Source organism: Pan paniscus, chromosome 11, assembly GCF_029289425.2.
Source record: "Pan paniscus chromosome 11, NHGRI_mPanPan1-v2.0_pri, whole genome shotgun sequence".
Taxonomy (NCBI): Eukaryota; Metazoa; Chordata; class Mammalia; order Primates; family Hominidae; genus Pan; species Pan paniscus.
In genome coordinates this window covers 25,157,393-25,180,697 of record NC_073260.2, presented here as the reverse complement: position 1 = coordinate 25,180,697, position 23,305 = coordinate 25,157,393, and the positions used below count along the sequence as shown (strand labels likewise).

Genomic DNA, 23,305 nt, shown 5'->3' with positions numbered 1-23,305 from the left:
AGATTGGCATTTCCTGGGTAGTGGGTCTGTAACTTACAGTCCCCCTGGATTTCTGTAACTCCTCCAGCCTGTGTCTCCCTTCCTTCAAGACTCTACTCTAGTTGTGCCTACTCCAGGGAGTCCTCCTGGAGCACCCAGCTTCAGGCCATGAGGCTCCTCTCTGCTCAAGAACACTTAAGCTGTCTTGGCTTAGTTATTTTGAGCCACCAGGCATGCCTCACCAACCAGGGTGTGCAAATCTGGTTTATTGCTCTTCCAATGAGCCTAGCATGAAGCCTGTGCATAGCAGGTGTTCAGGAAATGGGGGGAAGGCAATGCAGACTAAGGATCAATTGCTTTTTCCAAGAAAATCCCCGACCGCTGATGGATTGTCTGGTGAATCCATCGGCCTACCACTGTGTCTTAAGCTTCTGCCCTGGCTCCCAGCTATGGCCACAGCTGAACTCTCTCTAGGCCATCTGGCTCTCATCTGGACAGCTGGGGTGTCTCCCAGCTCCATCCTGTTCTTGCCTTGAGAGCCCCATGACACAGGGGCCCTTGCAGGACCTCGTTCCCCCATTCCCTTCTCCATGGCCAGAGCAGGCCATACCTTCAACCTGAGAGGCCCGCCCCAGAAGCAGTGGCTGTTTGTGAGCTGGGAAACATGGTCTTTTCTGGCTCAGAGAACACAGAGGGACTTGCGCTCCCCACTTACTTCCTCTCTGGGCTCTAGCACTTTCTGATGGATGAGGTGTGAGTGGAAAAGGCTCCTTCCGGTCCCAGCTCATAAAGCAGCCTCGGGTGGTCTTGTTCTGCATGGGGGTGGCAGCCTAGCAGAGGTGGCAGGAGATGGGGAAACCAGACTGGAACCAGCTCCTCCCTGGGGTGCCAGGGCTCCTTGCATTAAGCAGATGTCCGGGGAGGCCAAGGACCCCCAACCAAGAGGAGCCAGCTCACCTGAGCAGGGAGAGGCAGCTTCTCCAAGTTAAGGAAAAGCCACTGCGCAGCTGGAAAACTATTTGGCAAAGCCAATTGCTCTGAGTTCCCCTCTGGCCCTGGCCTAGACATGCACAGAAGAGTTTGGTCTGTGGCAGGCTGGCGTCACCCACTTACAGAGGGTGCTGGGCGAAGTGTCGGGGAGCTCAGGTCCCAAGGCAGAGACCCCTGACCAGTGGTGGGGATCAGAGAAGAGAACCACTGCCATGGGCAATGTGCCTGGGGCCACCATTGTAGATGGTCTTTCCTATCACACACATCTTTGGTGACAATAGCAGCCACTTGGCTCTGATCTTGCAGTGTGGCTTTTCTGCATTATTTCTTGTGGGAAGCCTTGAGGGGAGAAGGGAAGTGAGTGGATAAGAGGTGAGGTTAGCTTCCTCTTCATGCTCACCAGCACATTGAATTTTTGTCATTCTGAGGCAACACAGATAATCCTATTTATTCATTTATTTAACAAGAATTATTGAATGCCTATAATGTGCCAGCCACTGAGCTGAATGGACAAAAATCCCTGCCCCACAGGGCCTGCATCCTTGTGGGGGGGGTGGGGAGACAGAAGATACAAAGAAAAACAGTAAAAATAAAAGGTACACTATAAGACAGAAAGGACTATGGAGAAAAATTAGCAAGAGAAAGGGAGTTTTGGTTGGAGGGTGCAGTCTACAGCAGTGGCTCCCAGCTGGGGAGCTCAGGCCCCATCGTGGTGATTCTGGCTCAGCTGGTCTGAGTGGGACTCAGGCATCAGGAGCTCTAAAAGGCCTCCAGGTGGTTCCCACGTGCAGTCAAGAATGAGAGGCACCAATTTAATGGAAATACCTTCCATGGGTTTCTAAGCTGCAGGGCTAGGATTCGAACCCAGGTCTTCTGACCCTCAGGCCCTTTCTGTCACCACAAGGCTGATTGAAACAGTTGCTCAAACAAGACAGTGTCCGTCTGGTAAAAAAGAGGCTGCCTGCCCAAGAAGGTTTGTTTCTCTGCCACCGCCTGAGATACTTGTGGAAGGACTTTGCTGGGCCAGTTCCCAAGGTGGGGAAGACATGCAAAACAGGTCAGATAGACCTGGATGGAATCTCCGCTCTGTCCCTCTCCTGCTGTGTGAGCTTGGGCAAGTTGCCTCACCTTGCTGGGCCTCAGCTGCCTCATGAGGTGGTTGGGAGGATTAAATGAGATGTAATATCCCTGCACTCAGCACAGGGCTGGCACACGGCTGGCACTTTGTATGTATTTGTGTGATGAATAAATAATGATCATGATGATCACGAAGAGAAGCATCTGAAGAAGGTCTTGCCAATCTGGTAGCACTAGTCATTTTGCTAGTTTCCAGCTAACCACCCTCCACTAGCCAAGAAGGCTGCCAGAACTCCATGTGCACCTCCCATGCTTTCTCTCATCTAACCCTCCTGCTTTCTTTCCTGTAGACCAGTAGTTCTCAACTTGGGGTGATTTTGCCCCCCAGGGAACAGTTGGCAGTGTCTGGAGATATTTTTGGCCATTACCTACAACTGGGAGGGAGGTGCTACTGGCTTCTAATGAGTAGAAGCCAGAAATACTGCTAAACATTCTGCAATGCACGAGATAGCCCTTCCCTCCCATACACATACAAGATGTGTTCAGCCCACAAAGTCAGGGTTGAGAAACCTTGCTGTATAGAAACCCTGGCCCCATCCAATCCCATATACCCTGGGCCTTCCTGCCTCCCTGGCCCCCGCTGTGTAGAAACCCTGGCCCCATCCAATCCCGTGTACCCTGGGCCTTCCTGCCTCCCTGTGTTTGCTTCTGCTGTGCCCTCCCCAGGCATGCCCTCTCCTCCACACTCATCCTCATGTGCCTGCCCCTTGGTTCTGTTCTTAGAGAAGAATAGCATCTTCTTCAAGAATGCTCCCCAGCACCTCCAGGCAGAAGTCACGCCTCACTTCCTGACCATTTGGCCTCCCTTCTCGGCCTCTTTGGGCTAGTGGGCAACCCACTAGTGTCAACACATTGCTTAGACTGGACAGCGGACAGAACCCAACCTGTTCATCTTTGTTTCCCACGTGGGGCTTAGCGCAGTGCTGACCACATTCAACTCCCTCGCTCCTCACCTCTGGCAAGCCTCACGAATTGATCTTTCTGGCCAAGTCCTGACACAGTCCCTGAATCTTTCTTACCATACTGCCCCAGATAGACATGATGCATGGAACAAAACTGCTACTCAAATCAAAACCTGACTTGCTTCTCTCCAGCCTGACATCCCCCCAGCTCCCTCCTGTTGCCCCCACCCTGCCCCCTAGCAGGAATGCTGCCTGAGTTGGCCATTATCCGTGGAAGCTGTAATAAAATGGGAGAGCACAGGGGTCATCTGGAAGTGTGTCTGGGGAAATGTGATGGAGGCTGCCTGAGACGATTTCCCACCTTTCTGCTGAACTCCCGGTTCTGCCTGAGTGTGGCACCCCCAATTCCATAGAGTTCCTCTCAAGAAACTTCTCCAGGCTCCCCTGCTTCTGCAGCCCATACCGACTGGCATCCCTCCTATCCCATCCTGTGTCTCCTGTCCAAGTCCTGCTCCTCCCCCAAGCCTCAGTTTACAATGTCACCTCCTCTGGCTGGGTGCATCTATGTTCTTCTAGCACTCTTCTTCATTCCACTTAATATGCATTTAATGCCCACATCCCCTTGTAGAAGGTAGAGAGTTTTTTCTGTTCACTGGTGTATCTCTAGTGCCTAACACAGGGTCTTGGTCATTGCTGGGACTCAACAGACATTTGTTTGATGAATGACTAACTGGATGAATGAATGAGCCATGCAGAAAATATACCTTCCTGCCTGGAGCCGTCTCAGGCATCCACGGAGCAGAGTTGGGTGTCAGACACCTGGCTGTGCCATGATGGACTGTGCTTTTTGACTAGCCACAGACTTTGGAATCCTACAATTTCTGAGCCCACAGGACACTTGGAGAGGCCAGCTGGGGAAACTGAGGCCCGGAGAGACACCTTGTCCAGCATCACATAATAAGACCCTCTACTCTAGGCATGTGTTTCTCACTCTTTGATTCTTTCTGTCCTGCTGATGGCCCAGTCTGGGGTGTGGGCTGCCCGGGAGGTAGCGAAGTTCAGCAGAGATTCATGGAGAGCTAAGCAAGCTTGGTGAGTTTCATGTCAACTACAAGGGGAGCTGAGGCCTCGCACAGGCGGAGGTGGAGCCTCGGTGGACAGCCGATGTCTGAGTACATATGGGTCCCTAGGACCCCCAGGCAAGGACGGGACCCCTCCCCTCCCTGCCCAAAGCCCAGAAAGCAGCCCAGCCAGACGGGGAGACGGTCTGTAGCAACAGTGAGGTGATGTCTGGTTTCTCCTTGCGCATTGTAAGCAATGATTAATCTGGCTCCCAAACCAAAATATAGACCGAGTTCTATTATAAACACAGGTCCTGTGGAGACCCGCCTGCTGGGCAGCCAGAGGCCCCTTGCAGACACCACGGTCCCTGGAGCTCCCCGAAACATTCCCTCTCCCTTAGTGCCAGTCAGGCACCGATCACAAACTGGAAAGTCACTGCCCACGGGCCCACCTTGCGGTCAGCACCCGCCCCATAATTGGCGGGGCGCTGCACAAGATAATGGTTTAGATTCTTGCAGGTCTGGGGCCCTGTCATTTGAAGCTATTTGCTGGCCCCAGCTTGGTAAACATTGTTAAGATGCTTCCAGGGAGCATAAGCACCTCCCACCGCCTACCTCCCGCCTTGGCTATGCTCGCTCTGCTGCTCCTGGCCATCCAGGAGAAACTGGGGTGTTCACGGCAATGTTCAAGGCCCTTCAGGGTCCCTTGATCAAGAGATACCTAGAAATTGTATATCCCAATGGGTCTGGAGTCCCAGGGAAAAGTACTGGCTTGGCCATAACTTGCTAGGTAACTTTGGACAAGTCCCTTCCCCTCTCTGAGCTTCAGTTTCTCAGTCCGTCCAGTGAGAAAGGAGATTGTCAAACTAATTGTTTGGGGCTCTTTCAACTCAGTTACTCCAGGGTTTCATGACTGACCTCTGCCTGAATAATGCTGCAATGATGTGAAGCTTTCATCCCAGGGAGGCGCATCTATAAGGGGATCTCTCCTTGAGTGGCTTTGTGGCTCTTCTAGGCAGGTCTTAGGCCTCAATGAGCATGTTTCATCCCATGCTTTTTGATGGCTAAGGATGCGGGATTGGAGTCACAGGCCAGGTGCTGCCCCTAGAAAGCTGTGTGGCCTCAGCAAAGTCTCTTTACCCCTCTGAACATCAGTTTCCTCAACTGGCAAATGTGTATGGTAATTTCTGCCTCCTAGGAGTGATAGCAAGGAGTCCATGAACTGATATATGAAGGCTTCAGTGCTGAGCCAGGCATAGGGCCTGCCACTGTGCATGCCCGTGATGATCATTCACTTCCATTTAGCTGCATCCTGAGTAAAAGGGTTTACTTGAAATCTTCTCCTGGGATTTCACTGGAGAAATGCCTCTGCTTCCTTTGTGGGGAGGTTTGGGGGCTGAAGAATTGGTTTTCAGCAGGGTTCTTGTGGCTGCAGATGAAGCCACAGGAGCTGGTGATGGCCAAGGGCGCCCTGGACCCCACATTATGGTTCTCTTGGGGTTCTTGCCCTGTTACTCCATTGGATCTTTGCAGGCAGGTAGAATACGGCAGAGTGAGCTTCAGAGAGGATAATTACTCATACAGAGTCACATAACCAAGAGTGCAAGGCTCCATTCAGCTCTTCACTGGGAAAAAGTTTCACTTGTTCTTCCTAATCTGCAAGCTCCAGGTGGAAAAATGATGATCACGGCTGTTAGTTACATCATGTCGCGCTACCTCCCTGCTCAAAGAGCTTCTGTGGTTTTGCATCATATCACCGCCAGCATGCTCTGACCTCTTGCTTCTCCGACCACCGCCATCCTTCACCCTCTCACCCCCTCTATTCCAGTCATACAGGCCTTCCTGTGTTCCCTCCAAGCCACTTGAGGGTGTTCTTGCCTCAGGGCCTTTGCACTTGCTGTTCCCTCTGCCTGCACTGCCTTTCTCCATGGAGCCAGCCCTGTGTTCATCCCATTCATCTCCTTAGAGCAGCCTTGCTTGATCCCACCCTCTCTTCACCATCCCTCCCCAATGCCGTGTTCTCTGTCCGTAACTTTACTTCCTTTTCTTCACAGCACTGATCACTACTAGACATTTTCTCTCTGTTTCTGAAAAGATTTCATTTTAATTGTGGTTAAAAAGCATATAACATACAATTACCATCTTAACCAATTTTAAGTGTACAGTTCGATAGCGTTAGGTACATTCACATTGTTGTGCAATCAATATCCAGAAATGTTTCATCTTGCAAAACGGAAACTGTACCCATTAAGCAACTCCCCATTCCTCTCTCCTTGCAGCCCAGATGTTATTTTTATGTTTGCTTTGTTTTTATACCTCCTTAATTAGAATGTAAACTCCTTTAGGGCAAAGGATGTTGTCTGTCTCATTCTTCCTGTGCCTAGAACGGCGCTGGAGCATGAAAACTCGGTAAATGTTTATCAAATGAATGAATGAAAAATGAAGATTATGATAACAGCAGCTAACCTTTTCAGCGCCCTTGAATCCAATGCCAAATACTGCGCTTTACACACTTTCTATCCTGCCATCCCTGCTCCAACTTTATAGCCCCATTTTATAATTGAGGAAAATGAGATTCTCAGAGGTGAAGTCATTGGCTTTGGGTCACCCAGCCAGCCAGTTAGTACAGCAGCACTGGAATCCAGATGGGTCTGAAACAAGAGGTTGTATGCCCCGGTTTGCCCACTGGGGAAAAGAGTACACGCCCCAGCTAGAAGAATCACACCCAACCTTGTTGCATCAATCTCCATAGGCCCCTGAATCTGAGATACAATCATGTCACTGAGGGCTCTTGAGACATGAATAGGTGCAGAAAGAATGCTTGTAAACTCTCCAGACCTCTTAGATCAAACTGACTCTGCTGTTTATAATAAAGAGTCCCCACTTCCTGGGGGCTGATGGGGGGTGTTGAGTGTGTATGCCTGTGTGTGTCTGTGTAAGTGCATGGAGCTGTACATGTCTGGAGATGTTTGCAAGATTCCCAGCGTGTTCCCAGATGTCAGAAGGATCTGGTAGTGAGTGCCTGTGGCTTGTTAGCAATGGGACTCAGAGTAGGCGTCTTCAGTTCTATGAGACTCAGTGTTCTCTGTAAAATGGAGATGATAGTCACCCCCGAGCCCAGCTCATCTGACTGTTGGAAGGAGTAGATGAAGTCATCTATTATGCACGTAGTCCTGGGTAAACGGCAGCACATAGAGAGGGTCTACAGGTTTGAGCGTGCATGTGCGCGTGTGTGTATTCTGGTCTTGTGTGTGTATTTTAGACTCTGGAGGAGTCTTCAAATTCTAGGGTTCTAAAACATCATAGCTGAAGGGGACTCAAGAGTTCTAACTCCCTTATCTGAAGTTCAGAGAAGGGTAGGAACCCACTCAAAGTTGCATAATAAGTTAGGGACAGCATCTAAAGCAAGCCCAGAGCTCCCTGCGTAAGAGGGTCTAACATGGATGAGTGTGGCTACCCTGTGCACAATGGAAGCCCCCCATCTGATGGAAGCTTGAAGTCTGAGGTTTCCTTTGGAGACCTTACTCTTATGAAATGGCTCAGGTGATTATACCTGGTGCCACCTGAAAGCACACACTCAGCTTGGTTCTCTCGACTCAGAGGCCTGGCCTGGACATGCCTTTTGGCCATCAGGACAGAGGGTCAAGGTTGGTACTGGGGCATTGCCAGAGTCCTTCTCATCAGTATCTGGATGGCCTATCCCTCCCTGGAATAGGAGCTGGGGCCGATGGGAGAAGGGAAACAACTATTTTGTTTAATATATGTGGTCAAGGCGTGTGATGGGGGCTTTATGAGAAGGGGCAGGTCTTGAAAGGGGAGGGAATCCCAGCATCCCGTGTGACGTGGTGGCTCAGCACAGTCCAGACCTCAAGTCCTACTCAGTTTACTCCTCCATTGACAAATCCTAGCCCTGAGAGACGGTCTCGCCTTCTCTCTTGATTCAGAAGGAATGGTTGCGATACACCGTCTCTTGGTCACAGTTGCTCTGTCCCAGTTCAGCTCACCTACTCTGCCAGAGCAGTGAATGACCCTCATGATGTCCTCTGGCCTAAGAACCACTGGGAGCAGAGAGAAAACCTTAGGAATATGTGAACCCTCACATGGTATCTGCATCCATCTGGGGAACCTTTACTGAGTGCACACTCCATCCCGGGTGCAGTACATACGGTGCTGAACAGGGCAGGCCGGGAGGCTGCGCCCTTGCGATCTCCAGGACCAGATGTGTCCTCCCTGCCTGATGCAGCTTCTTCCCCCCTCAACAGGGACACAAGGGCTATCCTGGACCGGCAGGGCACCCCGGAGAACAGGTGAGGGCCTCAGCCTCAGCCCTGCCCTGGTCGCTGTCCCTCCTCCCAGCCCCTACCTGTCTCTGGCCCCCTCCCTAGATCCTGCTCTGTGAGCCAGCCCCAGAGCCAGGCTGTTTTGCCTCTCACCCTGCTGGGGCCCCCAGCCCACTCCAGTCCACCCCACCTCTCTCGCCCAGCCACATTTGCCCAAAAGAGCCAGAGTCCATGCCAGCCTGATGTTGGCATGAGCCGCACAACGCCAGTTGGAGCCATGAATAGCTGGCCTGTTCCGGGCGATGTTAGGGGATATTATACACGCCGCCACGGGGTTTGCAGGAATTTTGGCCAGCCTGGCCCAAGTCAAACAGCAGCCCTGCCAGCATGGGAGAACCAGCCAGGCCTCCTCAGTGATTTCTTATTCCTGGGCTGCAAGCAGAGGGGGTTTTGTCCCTCAGAGCTGGTCTGACCGGTTTCACAGAGGGGTGGGCTTGGGGGCCCTCCCCTTCCTCCTGTTCCATCTCACATTCCTGCCCCTCTCTTTATTCATTGTCAGCCCCAGTCTCCCAGGGTCCCCCAGACCCAGAGCTGGGCAGGGTCTTTCTTTTCCTTATGTTTCTCTCTGTTCCTTTGCAGGGGCAGCCAGGACCTGAGGGCAGCCCAGGGGCCAAAGGTTACCCTGGCAGGCAGGTGCAGTATATGGCTTCTGGAAGCTCTGTGGCCATGGTGATGTGAAGATGGCCACAGGTGCCCCGAGGCAGAGGGAGGTGGTGGGCTGGGGGCCAAGGAGCTGCACCTGCTGGGTGGACCCTAAGGAGGGGGCTTTCCAGGGGACTGGACCAAGGAAGCCTGTTTTTGCAGGCACAGGATAAGGCTGCATAGTAAGAGGAGGTCTGGTTCTGCGGGGCTGGGGCTCCAGAGGCTCCTCCTACTCAGTCTCCCTCCTACCCACCAGCCACCTCCCTGGGATCCTAGGGCTGTGGGGGTCAGGCCAAAGATCGCTGATCTAACCCCACCCCCATTCTACAAAGAGAGCAGCGGAGGCCCCAGAGAGGCAGGACTTGCCCCAGGATTGGCAGCAGGTAGAGCGTCTCCATATGTCCTTGCCCCTCTGTGTTTTGTGTTTCAGGGGTTACCTGGACCGGTAGGAGATCCCGGCCCCAAAGGCAGCAGGGTAAGTGGTTCCTGGCCAGTGCCACATGGATGGGGTTCTAGGTGAGCATCACCTGTCCCTCCAGTGGGCTTGATGGGAGGTCAGAGCTATAAGGAGAGCCAAGGCCCTCCCACTTGAGTGCTCCCGGACAGCAGAGGGGCAGCAGGAGGGATGGGTGATGGGAGACCCTTGAGCCAGGTAAACCGCTTGGTCCCCATGGCCAAGAAGTCTGGGAAGCAAAGACTCTGCTGGGGGTTTGGCCACAGTCCAGCTGCAAACAACTAGGCATTTGTTTGCTGTGTCTCCTGGCTCATCCCAAGTTACAAGGGAGCCAGTATGGGCCACTTGAATTGCCTGTCGTCGAATCTTCAGAGGCCTCCCTCCTGCTCCCAACTGAGGGCTGGGGGGAACCACTCTTTTTGGAGGGCACCTGGTGTGGGAATGCTGCCCAAGCCTGCAGCCTGGTGGAGTTTCCAGATCTCCCCTTCCTTCAAGGCCCCCATGGAGCAGACCCCGAGTAGCGATCAGCCTCAGTTGCCTACCTCTACAGTGGTCATGATGTCCATTTGTACCTCTAGTCGGGTTACGTCAAGCTGACTTGACAGCTCAGGAGGGGGCCACCAGGTGGGGACTCCCATGTGGGTTGTGGGAAGACAGAGAGGGTTCTGGATGGACCGAATGGGGTAAATGGAGTTGGAAAGATTTAGAGCTGATGTGGTGGAGTCCTTTCTTTTACACACAAAGAAACTGGGTTCATGGCGGGGCCTGGATGGCCCCAGCTTACACTGCACGCCTAAGGTGGATCTGGGATGAGGACCCCAAGTCTTCTGAGGCCTGGACTTGCTGCCTCTCAAGGAATGCTCAGGAAGGGGGTCACACAGTCCTCGGTCAGGACAGATCACGTATCCTTTGCTCCTGAGCCAAAGCTATTTATATTTTGGCAGGAGGGAGAGGACAGAACAGTTGCAGTCTCAGCCCTAATCCCTGCAGCCGACTGGTGGCTGTTAGGAGAGTGTGGGGAGGCGGGAGTGGGGGCGGGGAGGTGCATTCCCCAGGAGGTTACTGTGAGAGGCAGGGCCTAAGGAGGCTCTTGTCCCAGGGTGCTGGGCCTCTCTTCCTTTATTCTGCTGCTCCCATGGGCCATTCCCCCAGAGGGACCCCCTAAACCCAAGGAGAAAGGTCTTCTCAGTCCAGCCCCAGTCCTGATCTCCTGACCTGCCAGAAGGACAGGGCATGTTAATGACATCTGGGGTTGCTCGACTTGCCTGCCAGGCTGGTGGCATCTCAAAGCCACATAGCAGGAGAGGACTGGTCTGGCCCCAGCACTCCTGTCTCTTACAGGCCACACAGCCCTGGGTGGGAAGCCTGGATGAGCAGTGAGTCACTCAAGCTGCCCTTCCAACCCTGCCACCACCAGCCTCATATTTCTGAAGTAGGCAGAGGGCAGGCTTTGGAATCAGGATGACAGGCTTTGAGACCTGCCCTGCCATTAGCTAGCTGTGGGAGCTTGGGCAAGTCACTGGGCCTCTCTCAGCCAATTATTTTCTCACCTGTAAATCTGGGAGATAAGCCCTATTTGGAATGGCAGTAAATGGCACTCTTTCAGATTATGGATATTAATCATGCTGGATGCCAACGAGGAGGCTCAGTGGCTTCTTGGCCTTCCAGGGAAGGAGAGATGGTTGTGAGCCTCCATTGGTTGCTTGTTTGAGGAGAGGCAGTATGCAGAGTGGTTAGGAGCCCAGGCCCAGGAGTCAGAAGACTTGAATTTGAATACCAGTTCTACCACATTTCAGCTGTTTGGTCCTAGCCAAGTTGCTTCACCTCTCTGGGCCTAAATGGTCTTACCTCTACAGGGGGCTGAGTAATAATACTTCCTCGGGGCTGGGCGCGGTGGCTCGTGCCTGTTATCCCAGCATTTTGGGAGGCCAAGGCGGGTGGATCACCTGAGGCCAGGAGTTCAAGACCAGCCTGGTCAACATAGCGAAACCCCATCTCTACTAAAGTAAATACAAAAATTAGCTGGGCGTGGTGGTGCACACCTGTGATCACCTGTGATCAGCTATTCAGGAGACTGAGGCAGGAGAATCGCTTGAACCCGGTAAGCAGAGGTTGCAGTGAGCCGAGATCGCACCACTGCACTCCAGCCTGGATGACAGAGCGAGACTCCGTCTCAAAAAATATATATAAATAAAAAAATAATAAAATATAATACTTCCTCGGGGTGTGGTAAGGATGGAATAAATGCTTTAATATATGCAAAGCACTGACAGCAGGCCTGGCCTATCATTCGTGCTCAATAAACATTAGCTTTTGTTAGAGTTATTATTAAATCATTCCACCAAGAGTGGCACGCAGATAGTGGTAGAAGCCCCGGGCGAGGTTACTGCCCTTTAGAAGTTCCCAGGCTAATGAGGACATGAAGCATGAACACAAATAATGAAGATACAAGGGAGAAAGTGGAGAAGGATGCTACTGAGGTGCAAAAATGGCATTGGGGTTGGGGGGGAGAGATTGCTTCCGGCTTGGTGTATCAGGGATGCTTGCCCAAGGAGAGCGCTTATGAGAGCTGGGCTTTGAAGGATTTGGCTCAGAAGTCATGAGGGATGGGAAGGACATGCCTGTTGGAGGGGAGAGAGTGAGGAAAGGCTGGGAGGGAGTAAATGAGATGCATCCTAGGGAAGAGCCCCAGAATGGTGACAAGCCCCAGCTGTGGAGTCAGCTGGCCCTGGGTGACCCTTGAACTGATTAGGAATTCCCGAAGAGAATTCACAGCTCCACTACTGACTAGTCGTGTTGCTTTATCTACAGAGCCTCAGTTTCCTTGTCTGTCCAGTGTGGGTGATGACAATCTGGGGGGTCCTTGTGAGAGTCTAATGTGGTAGCATGCATGTGCCTGGCACAATGTTGGCACTCCTGGTTCGCAGCCGCTGTTAGTTAATGCCAGCACTCAGGCGGCCAGAGGTGGATGTAAGCCCTACATCCAGGACCTTGAAGGCCTAGGAGGAGCCATGGCAGGAGCCACGGGCACCTACCAGCGTCCCTGGGGGTGGGCAGGGCTTGGTGCCGTGCTAGCATCTAACCCAGCCGCGAGCTTCCTTCTGCAGGTCCTGGAGCCCTGGCGCGGGGCGGGCCTCCTGCCGGCGAGCGCCTGTGCCCTTCCCTGGCGTGAGGGTATGTGCCTTTGGACTACATCGTGGAAGCCAGCACCATGCAGTCCATGGGCATATACACTTGCCTCAAGGCCTATGTCATCGAGGAGCCACCGGAGCTGCCACTGCCACCAGGGAGGAAGAGGAGGAGCCGGGATGTGGGATGGCAGTGGTGGGTGGGCTGCGGCAGGTTGGGCCAGCCACACCTCACTGCTTGACCGCTCTGACCCCCTTTCTTCTCTTTCCTAGGGCTACATTGGGCTCCCAGGGCTCTTCGGCCTGCCAGGGTCTGATGGAGAACGAGTAAGTTTGCTTCTTTGGTTATTCACCATCCACAGCCACCCCTGCCCAAACAGAGCAGAACCTGCCAGGCACCAGCCTGGGGAAGTCAAGGAATTCCTCCTGGAGGAGGTGCACTTGAGTCGAGTAGGAGTCTGATAAGGGGACAAGTCAAGGCAGATGCATTCCAGGCATAGGGAACAGCATGTGCGAAGTCAGGGATTTACGGTAACTTGGCAAGTTTAACACTCAACACCGCCAAAGTGCTGCGTGAGAGGGTGAGAGTGGTGGGAGTTGAGGCTGGAGAGGACCCTGGGGCAATGTCTTAGGTGCCCAGGACTAAGGTTAGAAAAGGAACTCTGTTCTGAGGGTATGCGGAGCCTCTTGAGGACTTGCAACCAATGAACACCAGGCCCACTTTATAGTATAGATCAGGGGTCTGCAAACGGTGGCCCATGGGCCAAATCCAGCCAGTTGTCTGTTTTTGCAAACAGTTTTATTGAACTCAGCCTTGCTCATTTGGTTACATATTGTCAATGCCGCTTTCTCACTACAATGGCAGAGTTGAGTAGGTGTAACAGAGACCGTATGGCCCACAGAGCCAAAGATATTCACTATCTGCCCCTTTCCAGAAACCATCTGCTGATTCCTCTTTTAGACAGATCAGTTGGTTTACTTGAGTAAAATGTGCTGGTTGGGGGTGGGGACAGCAAGAGCAGGTGGCAGGAGTTCCAGCAGCCAGGGGGAGCGGCTGTCTGGGGAAGGTGGTGGGGCTGGTTTGGTGGTGGCCAGTGGGTGCTAAGATTTCCTAAGACACCCTGTCCTTCCAGACCAAGTCAGAGGAGTCCAAAAGATGGTGTGGGAGCTTCTCACAGACCCCTGGCCCAGCCTGGAGGTCCAGTAGAAGCCCCCTGGGGTGGTGGCCTCGGGACCTTCCTCCCCGCCCCCTCCCAACCTGAGCCCGTATCTATGGGAACTCACTTGTAACCTCCATAAGCTGGGTATAGAGAACCTTAGGACAGCTGGAGCCTGAGCCTTTATGAAGCACCTGCTGATTACAGGAACTGGCATTTCTCTGTCTCTTAGGTCACCACAGACCCCGACCCTGCCACCCGTCTGATGTGCATGTCACTGGGGCCGCCACGCAAGTGGCACACATTCCAGGCCCTCTGTGACTTCCTGCCGGGGGTGGCTCTGGGCTGGTTTGGGGAAGCCTGGCTGTCCCTGCTGGCATCCTGCCCTGACCTCTCCCCTGTCTCTCCCCTGCAGGGCCTGCCTGGCGTTCCTGGCAAGAGGGGCAAGATGGGTATGCCGGTAAAGATTTTCCGTGTCTATTACGCAGACTCTAGCGGGGAACCCCACTTCCCACGGCCACGCTGCCCTGGCCACCTGCTGCCTGGCATCTTCTGCTTCTCCCCCTGCTTTGAGTGTGGGGGCCGCATGTGGGGTTGTCTGGCCACAGGACCTGCTGCTGGCACACGGCGTGACTGGGGCCTGGCTGGGGCTGGGGCTTCCATGGGCTCTGGACCCCTCTGGGGTAGCTCCTGTCTCCCTGTGGGCATCAGTGGCTCTCCAGTGCAGTTCTGTGTCTGGGGGGCTTCTGTCTAGGGTATTTGTGTCTGTGGGTCTGCTGTGACCGGGGGACCTTGGCTAGACCAGGTGACTCTGCTCCCATCTCAGGGAACACTCAGTCTCCACATCGTCTTGGTGTCATCCGGCTCTGTCCAGTTTGCTCATGCACACACAAAGCCAGAGGACAATGGGGTTTATGGGCAGTGCCCACAGCAGGCATGACCGAAAGAGGGGCTCAGCGGTGACCCCCAATTCACCAGCTTTCTCTATGGCTCCCCATCATGGGAGGAAATTGTTTTTCCCTTTGTTTGGACATGTGCAGAACATGGAGAAAGAGCCAAGGCATGGAGAGATTAAGTCACTTGCATGACGAGTAAACAATGCAGCCAGGATTGGAACTCAGTTGGTTTGTTCCCGGTGTCTTTGATCTCAGTGGCCGCTTGAGGCAGCCTCTCAGGGTCCCTAGTTGGCAGTCATATTATAAAAATAGGTTCCCTAGACTCTTCACCTGGAAGGAAGATCATTCATTCCAATTATTGAGAAGCGGGAAACTGAGGCTCTGAGAGGCAGAATGAGATATCCAGGGTCCCTCTGCCACTGCCCTGCAGGTTGACTCCTTGACTTGGAACCATGGTCAGACCAAGTCTGGGCCTCCCATCACTGGTGGTTGGTGAGGAAGGGAGTATGAAGAGGGGGCCTGGAGCATTCGAGAGTGCTCAGAGGGGCCTCTCCGTGCTTCTGCCACTGATGGGCATGTTAGCTGTTGGAGCGTTTAACCTGGGCCCTCTGGGGGCCAAAGAGGAAAAACAAAGAAAAGAAAAAAGCCTCAAAGAGCTGACAGAGGAGGTCCCTCCACCCCCAACCTAGACCCCTCTGTGGCCCGAACAGGCAGTCTTCTCTAAGGTCCAACACCTGACACCTAGACCTGGGCAAGGAGCAGCACCTGATGCTCCCAGCTTCAGGGCAAGGACCTGGAGTCTGAGAGGGCTGGGCTGGCACATGGGGTTGTCCCTCAAGCCAGCATGACCTCAGGCAAGGAGATTCGTTCATCCAGTGATTATCTGTTCATCCCGTGAATATCTGTTGAATGCCTACTATGGGCCAAGCATTTTGCTTTGTTCGGGCAGAGCAGTGGATAAGACAAAGTTCCCACTCTCTTGGGGCAGACAGACAGATACCCAATCACTGAATGGGGAAATGGAAGAATGAACAATTAAATGAAGGTCAGGTAGTGCTGAATCTAAGAGAGAGTAGGGTAGGGAGACAGGGCGTACTTGAGGGTTGGGATCTTGAGTAAGTTAGTCCAGAAAATCTCCCTCGCTTTATGAAGAATCTCAATGAGGTAAGCGTGGAAGCTGTGTGCCTTTCCAGGCAAAGGCCCTGGGGAAGGAGCAGGCTTGGTTCAAATTTTCTGAACCACAGTTTTCTCTTCCGAGAAATGGGGACAATAGTAAGATCATTGTGCTTGTCACATAGTAAGTGCTCAATAAATAGAGCAGCCCGGAATAAGGTTTCCTGGATGGCTGAGGGGATCTCTGTATTGTGTGACACTAAGCCAATGACTTCACCTTTGCTGGGTCTGGTTTCCCATGGTTTAAGTTGCAGAGTGGGAGGATTTGACTTGCTTAGGCGATCTCAGCTGGGCCCTGCCCCAACACTCAGGCCAGCCTCCAGGGCCACCTTTGGGGGATTTGTTCAGACGCATCCTGGGAGCCTTACCGTTGGACCCAGGACCTTATCCTGGGGCCAGGCGTTGCTGCTTTACAGATGAGATTGCTTCTCGGAGAGGTAAATGATTAGGTCAAGGTCACATGGCTGCTCAGTGTCACAGTTGGATTAGAACACAACCAGAGCTTTCAACTCCAGTGCCAGAGTGTAGCTGTTTAGAGCTTGGGGTACGGAGTCTCTTGAGCATGGAAGAGGCAAGACCCATGAAAGCCTGGACATGTTATGGCCTCTTCTCCAACCGGACACAGCAAGGAATGTCAGCAGGGCCATGCCTCAGTTTCCCCCTTCTACTCCATCCTCTGCATCCTCCTCATCTCTCCTCCCGGCGGCCCCTTCATCCACCTTCTCCCTGCCGTGTACCTGTGTTCTTCTTGGAGCACAAAGTCACCCTGTTCATGGCCTGGCTGAGAAGGCAGTCCCAGGTTTGAGGTCCCATTATCCTGCCTGTGTGAGATAAGGCCACTCATTCATTCCTCATTCAACCAAAGATTATTCGTTGAATATATTACTCTATGCCAGGCACTAAGGATAACACTGTAGCCAAAACAGACAAAAATCTCTGTTGTCATGAAGCTCAAATTTTAAGGGTAGAGACAATCAATAAACACGATGAATAACCAGAAGAAGGCATGGTTGCACCCTAAGTCCCCTGCAAGTGAAAGGAAGCAACGTGTATTGAGGCCCTCGGTGTGCATAGTATTTGAACCACATGCGATTCTCCCAGTGAACCTTTAAGGCAAGATCGATTATCCCCATTTTCCAGATGAGAAAACTGAGGCTTAGACTGTCAAAGCCATTTGTCCATAGACCCTCTGAGCCTTGCCAGACTGAGAACTTCTGTCTGCTTCCTTGCTTCTTGCCTTTAACTTTCTAAGACTAGGCTCTGATCTTCATGACAGGCGTGTTGTTCCCTGGCACTGGGGTGTCAGATGTGGGTGGAGGGAAACATCTTTTCAGCCCTAGACCCGTGCAATACCCTTGAGAGCCATGAAAATACCCTCAACTCTGTTCCAGCCACCATGGCCAGCAAATCGGCGAGATCTGCATCAGATATGATTTAATGTGTACGTAATGGGACTTCACATCGGCTGAGTCCCTACAGCTTGGTCTCTGTCTCCACTGGGCCTCTGAGTCTGCCATGCCTCTCAGCCTAAAGACCCCGGACAGTCTTTAGGGCCATCCCTCTGTTGCTGTTGCTCCCAACCCCTTGATCTGTCTGGTAGGGCTGGGGGCTCCTGTCATGAATGGTTTTTCCTCCTTATCCAAGCTTTAGGCCAGACAGTTTCTAGGCACTTATTAAGAAAAGGAAGTGACAGGGGAATGAGCTGAATTCCTTCATGCCAGATTGCAGCTGGCGTCATTTCTGGCAGGGCTGGTGATGATTTTGCTGTAGTCAGTCTTTCCCCAGCAGGCAAAACCTCGGGCCCGTGCATGCGGCCTCCTCAGTATCCAATTTGGAAGGGCGATGTGTCAGAGTCTTTTACTAACGGGAGCTGAGGAAGAGAAAGTGGAGGTCAAAGCACATCAGAGCTATAGGAACCTTCGTGATGGCCTGGCCCAAACTCTTTTTCAGACAGATAAGCAGACATAGCCCAGGGAGGGCAAGACACTTGCCTAAGATCTCACAGCAAGTTGTTGGCAAAGTCAAGACTTGAATCCAGAACACTTGCTTTCCAGGGCAGGGTACTCTCCACATGGCTCCCTCTTCTCTCTGCTCCCATCTTCAACCTCCAGAGGAAAGCTTGGTCCACAGCTCTCATCCCTCCTCATACCTCCTGCTAAGAGAACGTGTTGTGGTTTTCTGGCGAGGGGTCCAGGTAGAAAATGTTACCAACTTGGCTGGAGCTGAATGGGTTTCTCCTGGCCTGTCCTGGCTTGTTGGGCATGGCTCAGTATCACTCACAGTGAGAGACTGAGCCATGTTTCCCAGCCAAGGGTCTCTACGAGCAGGCTAGGAAGATGCTGCTGTGAGTCCTTCTACCTGTCTTCTCCAAATGTACTTTCAAGCCTGCTGGGATGGCCCTGCAAGGCAGGCCACCATGCACAGCTTTACTCACAGCCCCTGGCCAGGACTGCCATGGCTGGCCTCATGCAGTGAGTCCGGAGGGAAGACCCTAAAGCTTAGAGCTGGAAGGGCCCAGCCCTGGCAGCGACTCCCTGGGGTGTGGCTCAGGGATGACTGGGACCTGCCCAAGGCCGCGCAGTCCTCTGGGAGGAGGCAGGGCTTCTAACACAGTGCATTTGGGCTTCAAGTTCATGGCTCTTTCCAGTTCTCAGATTACAGGCAGCAAGCAGCCAAGTAACAGAGAATTCCTATTTCCAAGTAGGGAAATTGAGGCCAAAGCAGATTAAGGTTCTCAGCTGAGGTGATGCTGTGAGCTGGGGGTGTGGTCTCCAGTGACCCAGATGTGAACCAGAGCTGACCCAGGCTGTTGGTGCCCCTGGAATCCTGGAGAGAACTCTGCCTTCCTATTTTCTGCTTGTCCCCTGAGGTGACTTTTCTTGAGTAGATTTCCTAGTGGATTTCAGGAGGGCAGGGTAAAAACATGTTTAGACCATGAGAGAAAGGGGCTGGGAAAGTTCAGGGGTCTTTCCATGTCAGCACGCTTGGAGCCTGCACACCTAGAAAAGAATATGGCTGCTTCGAGTGCAGCAGGAAGGATGCAGGTTAGACTTAAGCAGGAACTTCCAGGCCTTGGAGAATGTCCACCTGGTAAGAAGTTCTCCAAGATCCTTTTGCGGGCTTCTCCTAGAGGTTATTAAATATTCCCACTCTTGATATAAACCCTAACTAGTGTAGTGATGGCACATTAGAGTTGACCAGGGGCTGCATTAGAAACATCTCACCGTTTCTTCAGCCCAGCCCTGCCAGGTGAGTGGGACAGTGCTGACTGTTTTGCAGGCCAGGGACCTGAGCCTTAGGAGCATGAGGGGGACTTTGGATTCTAAATGTTTCTTGCTTCTCTGCCCCTGTATCCTACCCCCTGGAGCAGACGGTTGGGGTGGACACTTCCTGGAGGCAGAAGAGTGGAGGAGATGGCCTTCTGAGTTCTCCTTGGCATCCTGCTTTGGATGTGGTGGCGAGGACCGTCCCTGTCCTCAGCTCTATTCCTCTGAGTTGTTGTGGCCAAGAGAGAATGCAGAGTCTCACTCCTTAGCCTTGTTCTATCTCCTCTTGGGCCTTGTTCTGCTCCAAGTATGAAGTGTTCAGTTCTCCAGAGGGGCCCGACCTGGGAAAGTAGAGAAACCACGTGGCTGGGGCCCTGGCAGGGAGCCAAGCTCATTCCTTGGGCCTGGGGCCAGCCTGCTGCAGCCAGGAGCTCGGGCATGTGGAGGAAGGTCCCTGCTGCTGGCCAGGCTGGGCATGCATGCCATGTGGTCGCCTTACACATGCAGGCATGGCCAGAGAGAGGGAAGCAGATGGGGTTGAAGTGGGGGCTATACATTCCAGCTCAGCAGCCGCCACCCTAAGACCCAGGGAGCTCTGGGGTGACTGCTGGAAATGGCTCTGCCACTTAGTAGCGGAGGGATGAGGCAAGGTAGTGGGTGAGGGGGTCTTGGGTGTGTTCTGGGCTGCAGTCTCCCCATTGGTGTAATGAGGTGGTGAACGTCAAGAACGTCTCGGGTCCTTTCATCCTTAGACCATCTGTGATTGTTCCAATCAAAGATTTGTTCCAGCACCTTTAAAGCTCTTTTTTCCAACCACTGTGCTCTTAATTACAAACCCTAGATTCCTAGAGGTCATCTGCTTGACCCCTCCATTGGAAGGGAGATTGAAGATGGAGACAGGGGTTGACTCCTGGAGGCCCTCAGCATGTCCAAGCAGAACCAGTCCTCAGCATCAATCATGCCATTCCTTTTTGCACATTAGCTCAGGGCTCTAATGAGCCCTTGGAGAGCCTGTAGGCTGGTTCTAGTCCATCTGTTCATTCAGTGTCCAGTTGTAGCTAAGAGAACAGGTTCTGGAGTCACACTGCCTAGGTTCGAATCTCATCTCTGCTATACCAGGGCTGTGTGACTTTGGAAACATTTGCTAACCTCTCAGAATCACAGTTTCCTCATCTCAAAAATGCAGCCAATAATAGGACCTGTTGAGTGGTCACGCTGTTGGGGTTTACTGTTGCTATGATTGTTTCATCCCACCATCATCGCCCTCTGGCTAGACTCAGGCTGCATTTTGTCTGCAGAGGTTACTCCCCTCCAGAAACTGACTCAAAATTCTGATGACCGTCTCTCCCTTGCTTATACCTCAGAGACATTCCCTCACATGGCTGAGGCCTCCCATGTGGCAGTGAGGCACCCTCACTGAGGCACTCTCCATATGGCATCTCAGCTCATCCTCACAGCACTCCCTTTTGGATGGCAAAGAAAACTGAGGCCCCAAGAGGCCTGTGGGTGGTGCAGTCAGGACTGTCTTGGGGCAGGCTGGCCAGCCTGGAATGGCCTCTGAATGCAGACCCATGGGTCTGAGACCTGCCTGGCAGCTGCTGTATGTGAATATATTGGGCATCACAGGGTCCTAAAGGGTCCTTAGAGATCACACACCTCCAACCTGAGCAGGACAGAGGGTCAAGTGCGGGGGCCTGCCCAAGGTCAGACAGCCAGCCTAGAGGAGAGCCAGGGCTCATCTGCAGGCCATCTCCATATGCTGGACTTGGAGAACAGGGCAGGACTACAAGTTCTGTCCCTTGTAGGCCATGTGGAGTCAGCCAGGTGCCCAGCCAGACAACATTGCCCTTGTCTCAAGGAGTTGCTTTCCTCTCCTACCAGGTCCTTCTACCCCAAAGTTCAGAGGCCAGAGGTGGGAACTCAATGCCTTCAGAAGGTGCCCCTGGCTGGACGCCATGGCTCACACCTGTAATCCCAACACTTTGGGAGGCCAAGGCAGGCAGATCGCTTGAGCCCAGGAGTTCGAGACCAGCTTGGGCAACATGGAGAAACCCCATCTTTACCAAAAATACAAAAATTAGCCAGGTGTAGTGGTGTGCGTCTGTAGTCCCAGCTACTTGGGAGGCTGAGGCGGCAGGATCACTAGGAGGCAGAGGTTGCAGTGAGCAGTTATCACACCACTGCACTTCAGCCTGGATGACAGAGTGAGACCCTGTATCATGAAAAAAAAAGAAGGATCCCCTGGACACAGCCTACCTGGCTGATTCTTGTCCCAGGAGGTGAGACGATCTACCTTCAGCATGACCAAGAAGAGCTGGTTTAGGTGAGACTGGAATTTACCAGGGGAGACCCTAAAGATGTGGGGGAGGAAGCTTGGGTAAGGTCAGATATGCCCCCACAAAGACATGATCTGGAAACACACACACACCCTCCCCTGCCACACTCCTCTGCCACCCTCTGCAACCAGTTGGACACGCGTTTGAGCAGCTTCTACATACCAGGCTTTGCCTGTGCATAGCTCATATGAACATGCCAAACTCCAGAGGTGGACCTGGGCTCTGCTTGCTTTATGACCTTGGCCATGTGATGTTGCCTAACCGAGTCTCAATTTTCCCATCTGTGAAATGGGACTGATAACTTTTCCCTCAAAGATAGATATCAAATGCAAAATGAAGTCTTGCATGCAAAGTGACTACCTTGGTCTGAATTTCATTATCGTCTTCTCGTTTCCTCCTTTTGGTGTCTGAATGAAGCCACACCTTCTATGGGGTGAATGTCAATCCAAGAGGACTTCCTGGCAGGGGAGAGATTTAAAGGGAGTAGGGCTGCGGGGCAGGGCCAGGCTAAACACCTGGTTACACACACACATTTCAAGGTGTCTTTACCTAACCAGTAGAGACTTTGGCTTGGGTTTTGTTTATAGGTTTGGTCTTTTGGGTTTAGTGTACTCACTGGACTCCTCCAGTAGTATTAGAAACCGAAAACAGGATCATCCTCCATGAGGAATGTTTACCATTTGAATCATAGCCCCAGCATTCACTTGGTCAGGAAAACATGTGCTTTGTTTTTTTTTTTTTAATTACATTTCCCTGGAAAAACAATGATATGAATTCAAGGAGGGGAGGAGAACAGGTTTCCCCCAACTCCAAGCTTGAGGACTTTCTTTTCCTTTTGAAGTAGGAATGGAGTTCTGTCCCCGGCCCCCGAAGGCGTCCTTACAGCTGATATTTTTCCAGCTGCCTATCTCCCCAGAGCGTGGAGCGGCCTCCAGAGTGGGGTCAGGGATGGGGCGAGAGGGCCAGACCTGCCTGGGCCGGGCAGCTCAGCATCTCTCTGAGCTGCTGAACACCTATGGAGGCTGTGCTCATGTTCACTGGTGGTGTGACTGTGTCACCTTGCCACTTAACTCTTTCACAGCCTCGTTTCCTTTATCTGTCAAATGGGGATCATGAGTTCACTGGGTGGCTTTTGAAGAACGTGCCACAATCAGAGAAGGTCTGAGCTGGGAAATGCAACAGAGGCCTTCTCCTCCTTGACCAGTGGGGAAACAGAGGCTCTTAAAACTGGCATAGATCCAGCTTCCTGCCCCTAGTCTCTGTCCTTCCCATTCCATCAGGACCAGATCTCAGAATAGGGGATTGGCATTTTCATGCTGGGGAGCTGGGTATCATTTTCTTTTCAGAGACTGAGTAGAAAATAAAAGGATCCCTGAGAAATTCTTTATGTGCAGGTGCTTGTCGATGGTAGGGGTGACCTCAGGACCGCACTGTCTGCCCATGACCAAGGAGTGAGACTGCTTGGACATTGTCCTTGTGTCCCCCCTGGGGGTCTGGATCAAAGCCCACCCTGAAGGTGACAACACTAACCTACAGATGTTTGTTCTCTCTCATGCCCTCCAGGGGTTTCCTGGAGTCTTTGGGGAAAGAGGCCCTCCCGGACTGGATGGAAACCCTGTGAGTATTTCAAGTCTTTGGGAACAGGAGCGAGATTCCGAGTGAACACACAGCAGATTTTAGGAGCCCACCCTTCAGGGTCAGACAGACCTGGGTCAAATCCCAGCCCTGTGAAGTACCAGCTGGGCACCCTTGGACAAATTACATGACGTCTCTAAACGCTAGGCTCCTGTCTACTGTGGCTGCACTGTCGCCCCCCTGTAAGAGTCCCCAGCCCACTGAGCCCC

The 23,305-nt window shown here is 52.7% G+C and overlaps 1 protein-coding gene across 6 annotated transcripts in view; it reads left to right on the top strand.

Moving 5' to 3' along the window:
- Positions 1-23,305, top strand: part of COL27A1 (collagen type XXVII alpha 1 chain) — a 156,843-nt gene that overhangs the window by 40,917 nt on the left and 92,621 nt on the right. For all 6 annotated transcript variants that reach the window (XR_010109099.1, XM_034928907.3, XM_063594253.1 and 3 more), the window contains 6 exons: positions 8,332-8,376; positions 8,989-9,042; positions 9,482-9,526; positions 12,907-12,960; positions 14,206-14,250; positions 23,025-23,078. Coding sequence is in view for 5 of the 6 variants with exons in the window: in XM_034928907.3 (XP_034784798.1) it covers positions 8,332-8,376; positions 8,989-9,042; positions 9,482-9,526; positions 12,907-12,960; positions 14,206-14,250; positions 23,025-23,078 (297 nt within the window). In the remaining variant the exon portion in view is untranslated. The remainder of the gene's footprint in view (positions 1-8,331; positions 8,377-8,988; positions 9,043-9,481; positions 9,527-12,906; positions 12,961-14,205; positions 14,251-23,024; positions 23,079-23,305) is intronic.